The 13,147-nt window shown below is 53.7% G+C and overlaps 1 protein-coding gene across 1 annotated transcript in view; it reads left to right on the top strand.

Moving 5' to 3' along the window:
- The window catches only part of COL5A1 (collagen type V alpha 1 chain), a 196,482-nt gene that overhangs the window by 136,126 nt on the left and 47,209 nt on the right, over positions 1-13,147 (top strand). Inside the window, exons 33-37 of the mRNA XM_021712966.1 lie at positions 2,722-2,829; positions 3,590-3,643; positions 6,872-6,925; positions 12,033-12,077; positions 12,220-12,273. Of these exons, the coding sequence (XP_021568641.1) occupies positions 2,722-2,829; positions 3,590-3,643; positions 6,872-6,925; positions 12,033-12,077; positions 12,220-12,273 (315 nt within the window). The remainder of the gene's footprint in view (positions 1-2,721; positions 2,830-3,589; positions 3,644-6,871; positions 6,926-12,032; positions 12,078-12,219; positions 12,274-13,147) is intronic.

Here is a 13,147-nt window from a genome sequence, read left to right as displayed (position 1 = left end):
CAGGCAGGTCTCGAACCCGCGGGCTCAGGCAATTCACTCACCTCAGCCTCCCAAAGGCACGGGATTACAGGCTGAGCCACCGAGCCCGGCCGGCTTGGTTTTTAATGCATAATTTATCTCAGTTCCAGAGGAAGCCGGTGGGTGCTGGGAGGAGCTGGGGCTTGCTCACGTGGCCAGCGCCACAGGCTGTATTTCATAAATAAAGAGAAGGTGGCACGTGGTGCTGGAGGAGGTGTCCAGATCGTGGGCTCCATGAGCAGCCAGGGTGGGCCAGCTACCGGTCTGAACCCTTGCAAGTTTCCCTAGCAACCTTGGGAGGAGCAGGAGCCCAGGCAGAAGACGCCGAGATGCCTCTCCCCGCACCCCACCAGGTGGGCACAGCATGGAGGCAGCTGTGTCCACACCTGGACGGACATCTGTCGGCAGCAGCAGGGCTGTCATCCAGCTGCCGAAACCATCCTCCTGCAAGGCAGGGTCTGTAGGCGCCTTTCCAGAATTTCCAGGACATGCCAGAACAGGAGAGCCTGGACACTTGGCACGGTGTCCCAGCCTGGCAGGCAAAAGGCGGAAGCCATATGCACCTCTGTCAGAGGGAAGGAGAGGAAGAGAGAGAGGGCGTTGCTTTACAGTGTTGCCCCAGTTCTGTTGCTGCTAAAGAAAGACAGCCATTCTAGAACTTTATTCATAGCAGAGGGATCCTAAAATGCCCACCTCTAAGGGGCCCTCTTTTGCAGTTTGACGGGCTAAAGTCTCCTTGCACCTGCCCTCTGACGACTCAGGACATGCATTTGGGGTTCACATTAGGAGGGTACGGCTGCAAAGGACATGACACAAAAGACATCCACATCCTTACGCCCAGGCTCCGTGGGTGGCGGAGGGGTTCCCGATGCAGCTGGCTGAGGGTGGGACCTGAGACCGGACACTCCTTGGACCCAGGAAACAGGGCTGTGCCAGTCATCCATTATCAACATCAATCATTGACATGATCAATCATCAAAGTGCAAAGCCGAGCCTGGAACTTTGCACCCTGTGGGTGCTGTGTAAATATGAGAGGGACCTAAAAAACCCGGGATTTATTTATAAAAACTTGTGTCTTTATTCTTACATGTTTAAACTTCAGTCATCTTCAAAGTCCTCTCTGTTGGGTGCAGTGCACTGAGAAAGATGCTTCTTTTCACTACTCCGAACAGCTTTTGAACTCGTCTATTTGGATGTCTTTTGTGCTTCTGATGTTTTTTGTTTACCTCTTCCACATCGGCAAAACGTTTCCCTTTGAGAACTTTTGCAGCCAGGGAAACCCAGAAAAGTCACTTGGGGTGAGGTCGGGAGACCAGGGAGGGTGGAGCACAGGGGTCATGCTGTTTTTGGCCAAAAACTGCGGAGTACTCCATGCTATATGGGCAGGTGTGCTCGTAAATCTCTCATTATGAAATGGGCAAAACTCACTGCAAGAATCTCAAAAAAATGCCCTGAAGCCAAATGCAGCCTCTCACTACAATGCTAGCTGGTCCACAGATGCCGATGGGTTCCTAGATCACTCACTTAGCAGGGGAAGCCTGTACTCCAAGGAGCCCGCCCTCTAAAAGATAATTCTGTATTTTGGGGGGTGCCCCATCTTCTGTGAAGGATTACGTTGTTGGACAAGAGGAACACTTCTATTTCTTTTTTTTTTTGAGTTGGAGTCTCACTCTGTAACCCAGACTGGAGTGCAGTGGCCGCTCCCGACCACTGCATCCTCGACCTTCTGGGCTCTGGTGATCCTTCCCCCTCAACCTTCCAAGTAGCTGGAACTACAGGCGCACGCTACTATGCCCGGCTATTTTTTGATTTGTTGTAGAGATGAGGTCTGGCCAAGTTGCCCAGGCGGGTCTCGAACCTGCGGGCTCAGGCAATCCACTCACCTTGGCCTCCCAAAGCGCTGGGATTACAGGCTGAGCCACCAAGCCTGGCTGAGGAACACTTCTTAAGGACAGAGAGTTCTCTACCCGCAGCCAAATCAGAGCTGCAGGTTAGCAAGTGATTAGTCGTGTCTTTCTTTTTTGTTATGGGGTTGCATAGCTGTTCTGTGGCTGCTCTTGGAAACAGATGACCAAAGAGGACTCATGCATTGGCAGAGAGGGAGCTCCAGGATGGACACTCAGCCACTCGGCCACAGTGCTGCCGTTGGCCCGAGCGGGCTCCTGATTCCCCCTCTTCCTCGTCCAAGTCTGGGACCCCCATCTGTAGCTTGGGGAAATTGAACAAGGCAGAATTTAAGCCCCTTCTGTCTCTGGGTGCCTTCTGTGGCCCTCCTGGGTGCTGTCCGGCCCAGGCCACTGCTGAATCCAGGGATTGTTATCCATTTCCGTAGTTCCGGGGCTTGCAGGAGGCAACTCACCAGCTATCCTGCGGTATGTGGGGAAGTAGCAGTTCAGAGCTGCTATTGTTAACCAAAGTTATTTTAGCCAAGAGGCACTCAATTTAGAGAAGGTAATTGGGAGTAGGAGTGTGCAGCCCCTGAGAAAATAAATAGCCGGCAACCTCAGTTCAGAGGGACAGCAGAGCCCTGTAATTTGCTGCACAGTGGGCACGTTTTGACAGCGGTGGTAGCGGCTGGAGTGAGGCTGAATTGGCTCAGTGGCTCTGACCACCTGCCCCCTTGCCTTCAGAAAGGTAGTGGGGGTTGTGCATGGGGGCAGAGGTCATGGGGGCCCCACTCACCACCTCTCTTCTGACTTGCAGGGGGAGATCGGCCCACCTGGTCCCAGGGGAGAAGACGGCCCTGAAGGCCCCAAGGGTCGTGGAGGTCCCAATGGTGATCCTGGTCCCCTGGGACCCCCTGGGGAGAAGGTTTGTGAGGTAGAGGGTTGGACTGCTTTTCCAGGAGGGCAAAGAGTTCCAAAACTTTAGCACTGTCCCCAGTGAAGCTGTTTATGGATCCTTTGCTGGTCTCCAGTTCGTCCCTTCCAAGTCCTCCACCGTGGCCTCAGGGGGCTCCTTCCTCCAGGCAGCCACCAAGCTTGGGAGTGTAAGCCCACATGCGAGGGCCCTGGCCTTGTCAGCTTCCCTTTTCCCTCCACACGGAGGTTAATAACAGGGTCCCTACCATGACCCGAAGGTGTGACAGCCTGGCAGGAATGAAGGCCAGCTCGGTTCTGCCATTCTCAGGCCTGCCATTCTCTGGGGCCAACATTGTCCCCTCACCCTCACCCCCAGGAGGAATAGTGCGTGCAGTGGGCCCAAGGCTTTAGCCCCATCCCACCCCACGGCTAGAACTCTTACAAAAGGGTTAGGAGACATTCACAGATAAAGAATGTTCTCATCTGGGGCCTGTGCCTCTAAGCACTTTTGCTTCCACCATGGCATCGTTCTCGTTCAAGGCCTTTGCTTCCCCATCGGTGCAGGGACCTTCGAGTGCCCACCTGATGCACTAGGGCTTGGCGATGCCATCCTCAGGGCCAGGCGGGGCCTCTGCGCAGAGACCGGTGCTCCAGCCTTTGAAACTGCACCCCCCTCCAGCCCCTGCCAGAACACACGGGCTTTTTCTCTCTGCTCAGAGAAAACGGACGGAGAAACGGTGTTCACCACTAATACGACTCTTTTCCCCCAGGGAAAACTCGGAGTCCCAGGACTGCCGGGGTATCCTGGAAGACAAGGACCAAAGGTACCTTCCAGCCTCATTCAGTGTCCCGGCAGATGCTGCAGGGACACTCCACTGGCCTCACTCCACATGGGCTCAGCCATCCTCCTTCCCCAGGGCTTGTGTGGTACAAGAGAGTGACATGCATCATCCCTAAGGTGCCACCTTCCTCATGGCCTTCTGTGCTCGTTTGCCAATCTGCAAAGAGGCACTTGGGCCACGAGTTGAGCCTTTCTGAGAAGGGAACAGGGTCTGCCAGAGCCATGGGCAACACAGGTGCCCGGAGTTCCCCTGGAGGCCCCTCGGGTTCCCCTGGAGTCCTCCCTTGAGTTCCCCTGCAGGCCCTGTGGTGTCCTCCTTGGGATCCCTTTGTATTCCCCTGGATTCTCCCTAGGGGCATCTGGTGTCCTCCCTGGAGTCCTCCTGTGGTCCCCCTGGTGACCTCTGTAGGATCCTGGTGGCCCCCTCACCTGGTACTTGCTGGTGGCCTTTGTCCCCTGGCTGTCCATACCCCGAACTCATGAGACAGCCAACCTTCCGCTCCGCCTCCCTTTGGCCATTTGAAGGTGATTTGCTCGTAATGGATTATAAAGGAGAAAGGAAACTCTTCTTATGAGAAATCATGTCAGGTTCAAGTGAAACAGCTCCTTAAGGCGTTGGAGATCATTGAAAACGTCATTTTATTATTCATGATTCTTCTTTAAAGAAGAAGCTACCTGCACTGGAGGTGCAATTAGCAGGAAGAGAGGTCTCATCGTCCTCAGATCTGCGTCTGTGCCTGCGGGTGCCCGCCATTAGCCTCACCACCCAGGTCTCACAAGTGCTGTCTTGTTAACACAAGGAGGATGGTGTCCTGGGCTGGGGCCGTCCTCTTGGTGCTTCTGTTCTGGTTAGAGAAATGTCCCCATCCGTCCTTCCTGTGGAATGTTAAGATCTGTCCGTGTGTGTCTACACACACCCCATATGCAGGAGAGGGAGTTTTATTTAGCATCAAGCAGTGGCACATTGAACGTGGGTGCGACACGGCTCCCGGCCACAACTCGAATGTGGCGGACAGGGGCAGATGGACAGGGGAAGACAGACACATTTTCTCTCTTTAAATACACATCCCTCTGGGGGAGGAGAGGAGAGAGAGGAGAGGTTTGGGAGGGATGGGGGGCATATAAATCAAGTTCCGGCAGCTTTTTGGAAAGGGAAGGCAGAACTTTGGAACTACACACGTGTCCTCAGGCCGTGGCTAGAAGCAGTGATCTGCTGTCATGCATGGTGACCCAGTTTCTGAGCTGAGCTCTGTGTTGCCTGCACTGAGGGTCCCTGGGTCCCACCCCCTACCTCGATTGGCAGGTGGGTGTGTGGGTGGGTTGAGTGGGCTCAGTCCCCTGTGAGAAATGCGGGGTTTGGGGATTTATAAGCGCTTTGTGGGTACAAGTACACCTTAGGTCAGGATTCAAGCCAGGCAGAGACCTGCTGGAGACAGTGACCAGCACCAGCGTCCATGGGCAGATGGGCAGTCCTCACCCAGGGTCTCAGGGGCTCCTGTGATGCTCCTTCTTGCGTATAGTAGGTGTTTGGATATTCGCCAGGTCAAAGCCTGAAGGTCATGTCTTGACTGCGTGTACCTGGTAGATTTCTAGAATTAAATATCTGTTAGATGCCATAGTTTGCGCATAAATTTGCATTCACCCCCGACTCTGCAAACTGCCGTGCTTTATTTAGAGGGACTGTGGGAAGACAACAAAAGATACGGCAAGGAACAGAAAACAAAATGTCACCATGTGAGATTCATGTCTCATCTCAGTTAATCTTAGTAGCATGTGTTCCCTTTTCTCCTCAGACACCAGCCACCGTTTTATGGACATGGGCATGTCGGGGGAGGGTGAAGAGGGAGAGGAGGAAGCAAGCATGGTGGAGGGCTCAGCTTGGGTTTCTGAAGCTGAAGTCTGTGAAGTGCCTGGGAATTATTTATCGAGTGGATGAGCGGATGGAGGGGTGGGTGGATGGGTGTTGGATAGGCAAGTGTATAGATAGATGTATGGATGGGTGGGTGGTAAGGTGGATGGGTGAATAGTAGGGTAGATGGGTGTTGGATTGGTGGGGGTGAGTAGGTAGACAATTGGTTGGGAAGACAGATAGATAGTTGGGTGGGAGGGCAGGTAGGTAATTGGATGGATGGATGGATGAGTAGACAGGTGGATGGATGGATGGATGGATGGATGGATGGATGGATGGATGGATGAATGGATGGATGGATGGATGGATGGATGGTTGGGAAGACAGATAGATAGTTGGATGGGTGGGCAGGTAGGTAGTCAGATAAGTGGATGGCTGAGTAGACAGGTGGATGGATAGATGGGTGGGTGGTAAGGTAGATGGGTGAATAGTAGGGTAGACGGGTGTTGGATTGGTGGGGATGGGTAGGTAGACAATTGGATGGATGGATGGATGGATGGGTGGTTGGGAAGACAGATAGATAGTTGGGTGGGTGGGCAGGTAGGTAGTCGGATGAGTGAATGGATGAGTAGACAGGTGGATGGATGGATGGGTGGGTGGTAAGGTGGATGGGTGAATAGTAGGGTAGACGGGTGTTGGATTGGTGGCAGTGGGTAGGTAGACAATTGGATGGATGGATGGATGGATGGGTGGTTGGGAAGACAGATAGATAGTTGGGTGGGTGGGCAGGTAGGTAGTCGGATGAGTGAATGGATGAGTAGACAGGTGGATGGATGGATGGGAGGGTGAGTGAGTGGGTAGACAGGTGGATGGATGATAGGTGAGTGGGGTGAGGAGACAGGTAGATGGATGGCTGTGTATAGTTAGATGGGTGGACAGGTGAGTGAGTAGATGGATGGATGGATGGGTAGGTGATTGGGTAGACAGGGATGGACATATGGGTGGGCAGATGGGCAGTCGGACAGATGGATGGATGGGTAGGTGGTGGGACAGGTGGATGGATGGGTGGGTGGGTAGGTGTACAGGTAGATTGGATGAATGCATGGATGGATGGATGGATGGATGGGCGGGTAAGCAGATGGGAGGATGGATGAATAGACAGTTGGATGGTTGGGTGGGCAGGTGGTTGGGTAGACGGGGATGGATGGACAGATGGGTGGGCAGGCTTGTAGACAGGTAGCAGGATGGATGGCTGGGGGAGCCTAGGTCAGGTTGTGCACTCATGCACACTAGACCCAGGTGGCCCCTGCCCAAAACTCATCCCCCTCCAGCTCTCACGCTGCTTCTGTACCTCTCTTGCAGGGCTCTATTGGATTTGCTGGATTTCCTGGTGCCAATGGAGAGAAGGGCGGCAGGGTAAGGACAGCCTGGCTCCTGGCTGGGCATCTACCTTGGTGTGTAGCTGATCGGTTCTCTAGCCAACAGCCTGTTTATTTCTCACCTACTTTGCTGCCAAAACTGCTCTCCTGAAAGGCTGACCTTAAACTCATGACCTTTAGCAGTGAGTACTTGGTGATGCTTCCCAGACATCGGGCTGGGCAGTGACAGGACAGGAAGGGGCAGAGGCAAGAGGGGAAGGGTGTGAGAAAACGGAGCTTTCAATAAGTTCCACAATCCAGAAAGCTTGTCATCTGTAAAAACCAGGTTCTTCCCTTTCTACCCAAGTGGACCTTTCCTCCAAGCTTAATTTTAAAAGGAAGGGGGGATAATCGGATTTATTTTCCTTCAGTTATTATTGTTTTTGATTCGGGGTCTCGCTCTGTTGCCCAGGCTGGAGTGCGGTGGCACGATCACGGTTCACCACTGCTAGGCTCAGGTGTTCCTCCCACCTCGGCCTCCTGAGTAGCTGGGACTACAGGCATGTACCACCGTGCCAGGCTAAGTTTTTAAAATTTTTTGAAGAGAGGAGGTCTCACTATGTTGCCGAGGCTGGTCTCAAACTCCTGGACTCATGCAGTCCTCCCACCTCGGCTTCCCAAAGTTCAGGATTACAAGCGTGAACCCTGGTACCTGGTCTTCTTTCTTTTGTAATGCCCAGCTACCTTCCCTAGTCCAAATTCAAAGCCAAGTTCATCAGCAAGCTGCTGCTGTCCTAAACACCCACCAGGCCGCCTCTTTGTTCTTGCCCTGAGCAAAGGCGCCAGGGCCGGAGCTGGGGAGCCGTGTCCTCCCCGCCTCCTGGAGTCCCTGCTGGTCCAGGTCTTCCTGCAGGAGCTGCCTGGACTTCATTAGTGAAGTCACAGTGTCTGAGCACTGCCAGTCGGAAGATAGGAGCAAGATAGTCCTCTCAGGCCTCGGACTGTGAGCCAGCCTTGCCCACAGGCGTCTGGGGGATGGGGAGGTCGGTGTGTGGTGTGTGTAGGATACTCACATGTTCTACGCGGCCCCAGCCTGAGCCTGTGGCTCACCCAGGCTGTCCTTGTGGGACCCATAGACGGAGCTATGGACAACGGCTCCTCGGGGCACAATACTCCTTGTGTGTGTCGTGTTTAAGGCAGAGTCGATCACTCCTTTGAAGCCAGGGGAAAGACCTCGAGACAGCCAAGACATGGGAACATAGGGAGGGTTCTAGAGTGTGAGTTGACATCACAGACTCAGGGAGACTGTGAACTCTCTCTAGCTATCTTTGCTAGAGAGAATTCTATGTATATATTTTGTTTGTTTGTTTTGTTTGTTTCTGATTCAGTGTCTCACTCTGTCGCCCAGGCTGGAATGCAGTGGCTCAATCACGGCTCACCAGAGCCTCAACCTGCTAGGTTCAGGCGATCCTTCCACCTCAGCCTCTTAAGTAGCTGGGACTACAGGCTCACGCCGGCACACCCAGTTCATTTTTTAATTTTTTGTAGAGATGAGGTCTTGCTATGTTTTCCAGGCTGGCCTCAAACTCCTGGGCTCAAACGCTCAAACGATCTCCCCTCCTTAGCCTCCCAAAGTGTTGGGATGACAGGTGTGAGCCACAGCACCCAGCCTATCTCTGTCTCTCCATCAACCTATCCATCCATCTACCCACCCGTGTTCTATTATCTATCTATCTGTCTATCTATCTATCACGATCCTGTCCGTCTCTACACATCTACCTACGTATCTGTCATTCCTTCTGGAGATGAGCTGGCTAGTGTCTTTGGGGAAAGACCATTCTCTGGAAAACCCACAGGTGCCACTTTGAGAAGCATGGGGAACATGGGTGACCAGGTGACCGCTCCACACATAGTGACAGTCTCCAGGAGAAGTTGTGATCTTCTGTAGCTGGTCATGTGATTTGACCTCCAGCCCTCTGGATGGTCATGAGACCAGGGACCGCCTGGAGTTGCCGGAGGCTCCACTCACCTCCAGTGCTCCTGGTGGTGACACTGCCCCTCCTGTATCTCGGTCTCCGCATCCCTGAGTCAAAGAGTTTGGACAGATGCTCTGAGTAACCCCGGGCCCCCCACCAACCATTGTTTAGGGCGTCAGCTCTGGGAGTCACTCAACGAACCACACAGCCTGACTCAAGCCAAGATCTGCACGCCCCAACTACCTCTGCGGCATCTTGACATCTGGCCTTGACTGGGGATGTCCTGCCCGCTGCTGCCCTGTGCTCATAGCACGACTCACAACACAGACCTGAGGCTGAGAGGGCAAGGCTGTCTGCTGTCTTTGGAGTATGCAGAGACAACAGTTGATGCGTGTGACTGTTTTCATCATCCCTGTCACGGTCCACCAGAGCCTTCTGCCCAGGAGACCAGGCACAGCTGTCCTCCACGAGCGCTATCTGTGGAATCATCTCTGTACAAAGACGCCTGCAATCTTGGGTGGTTTTCTGGATGGGGTTGCTGCTCTATGCATATTTCTTATGCTCAGGAAGTGACAGAGTGTGGGCGCCCTTGAGTCCGCGGGTCTGGGCTGGCCCTTCCCTGTCGTCCACAGGAGGCTGGAGGCCCAGGCTGTCCTTGCAGATAGACCCTCCTCTTTTGTTTGAAGTCTCACGTTGGGTCCCCCAGAACTCCCTGGTCACCGGCTCATCTCCAAGCCTGGTGACCTCCCAAGTTCACTATCATGGCTGTCCTCTTGCCCTTGGCCTTGGTGCCTCATAGTCTTGGGGGTTTATTTGGAGATGGTTCATTCACTTACACAGCATGTGCTTGTTAAGTCCTTGCAAAGTGCCCAGAGCTTTGCCCAGCACTGGGGACTCAGGTGGTAAGACCAGATGTCCCGCCATCCAGAGAGGGGCATCCCATGACCCACGCTCATGATCGATGGTTATGATGATGAAGGACAAGGGTGAATGAATCAGGGAGAGATCACAGGCACCTGGGTCTGACCCAGAAGTGCAGGGGGGCTTCCTGGAGGTGGTGACGTTTCTGCTAAGACTTGCAGGAGGGTCAGAAGTTGATAGGTGAGGTGGGGAAAGTGGGCAGAACTGTCAGGTGAGGAGGTGAGAGGAGGAATCAGAGGGAGGCTGGTACAAGGCTGAGCCTTCAGAGGAGGCTGCGGCTATAGGGCCTGGTGGGGCAGGGAGTCACTCTTTATTCCCAAGTGGTAAGGACCTGCTAAAGGGCTTAGTTAGGGAGAGGGATGGGAAGGCGACTGCAGGCTGTAAGGGGGAGGCTGGTGGGAGGTCTGTGCTTGGCCAGAAAGGCCTTTTTCAAGTCTCTTGGGTATTCTGGTCAGATGGATACTTCTAGGTCCTAGGATGCCAGAACAGGACCAGTTGTATGTGCATATGCGTGTCTGCGTGCATGCGTGTGTTTGTGTGTGTCTGCCTTCCAGTCAAGGTTGCCTGCCCTTCCGTCTGGCTGTTCCTAGCTTCTGTTGAGCTCATGGCTTGGTTCTCTGGCCTGTGCCCTGTGGGTGAAACAGGAACACGTCAGGAACACACGCTCTCACGTCAAGCTGGCTGTAGTCAAAGATAAACGGATATGAGCAACATGGTGGCTGTCACCGGCCTGGGCCCTGGGCCATGGCAATGTCCAAGAAGGCCCTGCCCGGAGAGAGGGAAGAGCTAGCTCTCTCGAAGTACCTGCCAGCCACTGGAAGACCTCTCCCACCTTAGTCTGACTGCTAGGGATGGCCATTGCTGGGACTGTCAGCGCTCACGAGACTCAGGGACATTCTGTTCCACAGCTCCGGTCATGGGGACTGGAAGCTCATGTTTGGGATAGTTTACAGTGAAAATGGATGAACTAGATGCTGCCCATGAGGCCCGGATAGAATTTGTGACTGCGACTTTGCTCCGTGCCAAGGCCCTCTGGCCTGTGCCTTGGGCTCAATGAATCTGGATTGGAGCTGAGAGCCGTCTGTGCCCTTTGTGATGAAAGCCACGGGTCAGGGCCAGGGTCGTGGTACCGCTGGTCTAGGGTTTTTGTTTTTGTGGAGGGTCGGAGCAAGAACACCTGGTTGTCGGGGATGGTCCCTAAATGCTGGGAAAGAACCCGGTTGGCTGGGGGTGTGCATGCTGGTGACACGACTCTCCCCGGAAGATACCAGATGTTTCATTAATTTTCATATGCAAATATTTATTCGAAGCCAAAGGATATCACCATGTGATGGAAGAACTGGAACCGAAGTGCATTGTTAAAAGGCAGCACGATTAACTCATCATCGCAAATGGTTTTATGAAATGCATCTTGACATGGATGGCTCTAGAAGCAGCTTTGACGCTGGCAGAAAATGAATGAAAGATGGTGGGAGGACTTCTCAGGTGGCCTTTGGTGATACAGCTCCACATCGGGCCAGAATAAAAATTCAGGGAAATGATTTGAGAAGCGGTAGGGAGGTCGGTTGGGGCTGTGTTCGGCCCGTTACTGCCACATGCGGCCGGTAAACTGCCTCACCCAGCTCAAACACCCGTGCAGGGCGTTTGTTTTTCTGTGGTTTGGAAGATACAAAACGAGAGAAAAAGGAGTCTAAATTCTATTAGAGGAGAAGCCAGTGGTTCTTCGAGATATGATTTATCTATTAAATTGCAAGTTTGTGCGTCCGCAGAGCCCGTTGAAAATTTAATGGCCAATATTCTTAACTGTAGTGAAAGTAAATTATGTATGAAAGGGGTTGACTTTCTTCTCTTTTCTTGCAATAATGATCCCTCCCCTCCTGCTGAGTGAGAGAGGGGGGAGAGAGAGAGGGAGAGAGACACACCAGGCAGGAGGCGGGGAGGGAGACAGGAAGGATGTGGAGATGTTTTGAGGAAAGGAGACCAGATAATAGTAGCAAACATTCATCAGACTGCGGGGAGAAAATTGGATTTCATAGGACTTGGGCAGGAGTGCAGAGCTCTGTGTCTCGGGTGTGTGGTGAGCTGCCTCACCCTGATACATCTCCTATGAAAACAAAGATAAGGCGCCTGGTGGGGACAGCCTGCCTCTTTCCTAGCCTGGCTCTCCGTTCTCATAGTCTCTCAAAAACCCTGAGGAGGGCATTGTGGCCACCGAGGCAGCACCAGGCATCTTGAGAGTGACTGACCACCCCCCTTCTCTGATTCTAGGGAACACCGGGGAAGCCGGGACCACGGGGACAGCGAGGCCCGACGGTAACCATCCTTTTGGTTTGAGGGCATCTTGGAGAGCTGGAAGCGCTTTGGGGGCACATGTCAAGAGATGGGGGGTGGGGGAGGAGGGCCTCTGCCGGTCTGGAGGACTCGAGCTGACTTTCCTTCTCTCCCGTCTGTCCAGGGTCCGAGGGGCGAAAGAGGCCCACGTGGCATCACTGGGAAGCCTGGCCCCAAGGTACATATGGGGTCTCCTTGGTGGGGCCTGAACCACAACTGCAATGCTATAGAGACATCGATGCCTGAGGGTGGCCAGTGGCCTTTTTCATTTGAAAAGAGAAAGACGTGTTCTTAGGTGTATTTAAGAAGGAGCTGGTCGGCTCCCAACAGCCTCTGAATGCGTTAGATCAAATTAAGTCAAGAGGCAGAGAGTGACAGTGATGGGATACGGTTCTGCAGAGCAGATGAGGACCACACATGCTGGGGTCTCAGAGACAACTCAGGTCCACCACAGATGTGCCCTGTCCTGGTGGGGAGGTGTATCTCTTCTCTTGAAAGGGGGTTTGAATGCTGAGGAGAGATCTTTGCTGGAATCTGAAGGAAGTGCTTTCTGGCCACGAGTGGAAGCCCGGGTCTGCCTTAGCCTCCCTCCTGTCCAGCGGTGCTGACTGATACCAGCTCCCCATTGATGTGCGGGGGGCCCTGCCCTGCCCAGGACGTGGCTTCAAGTGGATTCCCGCTAAGATCTGCCTTCTAGCCGCCTGCCCCCTGGCCGCCCAGAATGCACTGCCCGGGGTGTGGGGGTGGGTGCCATAAACTCACCTGTGATAAGCTCTGGTGTATAGCTCTGTTTTCCTGCAAGAACCTTAAACAGCAATTATCACAAGTGGGATAGGCCCCAAGACAGAGCCCTTCATCTGTCTCCGTGTGACTTCCTGATGCACTCTTGGCTGGGGCAGGATATGTGTCTGACTCTGGAAACTGTTTTGGAAACATCGTGGCCCTGTAGATATGAGCTCATGGCCAGCTGCGTGTGGGGGGCCAGAGAAGAGACCGACTTTGAGAGCCATAGGTCAGTGATGACACCCTCTGTGCCTCACTGGGGTCAGGGC

Source organism: Carlito syrichta, unplaced genomic scaffold (assembly GCF_000164805.1).
Source record: "Carlito syrichta isolate Samal-C Ts95f unplaced genomic scaffold, Tarsius_syrichta-2.0.1 Scaffold303895, whole genome shotgun sequence".
Lineage (NCBI taxonomy): Eukaryota > Metazoa > Chordata > Mammalia > Primates > Tarsiidae > Carlito > Carlito syrichta.
The sequence above is the reverse complement of the archived record's forward strand: the minus strand, read 5'-3'. Positions and strand labels throughout refer to the sequence as shown.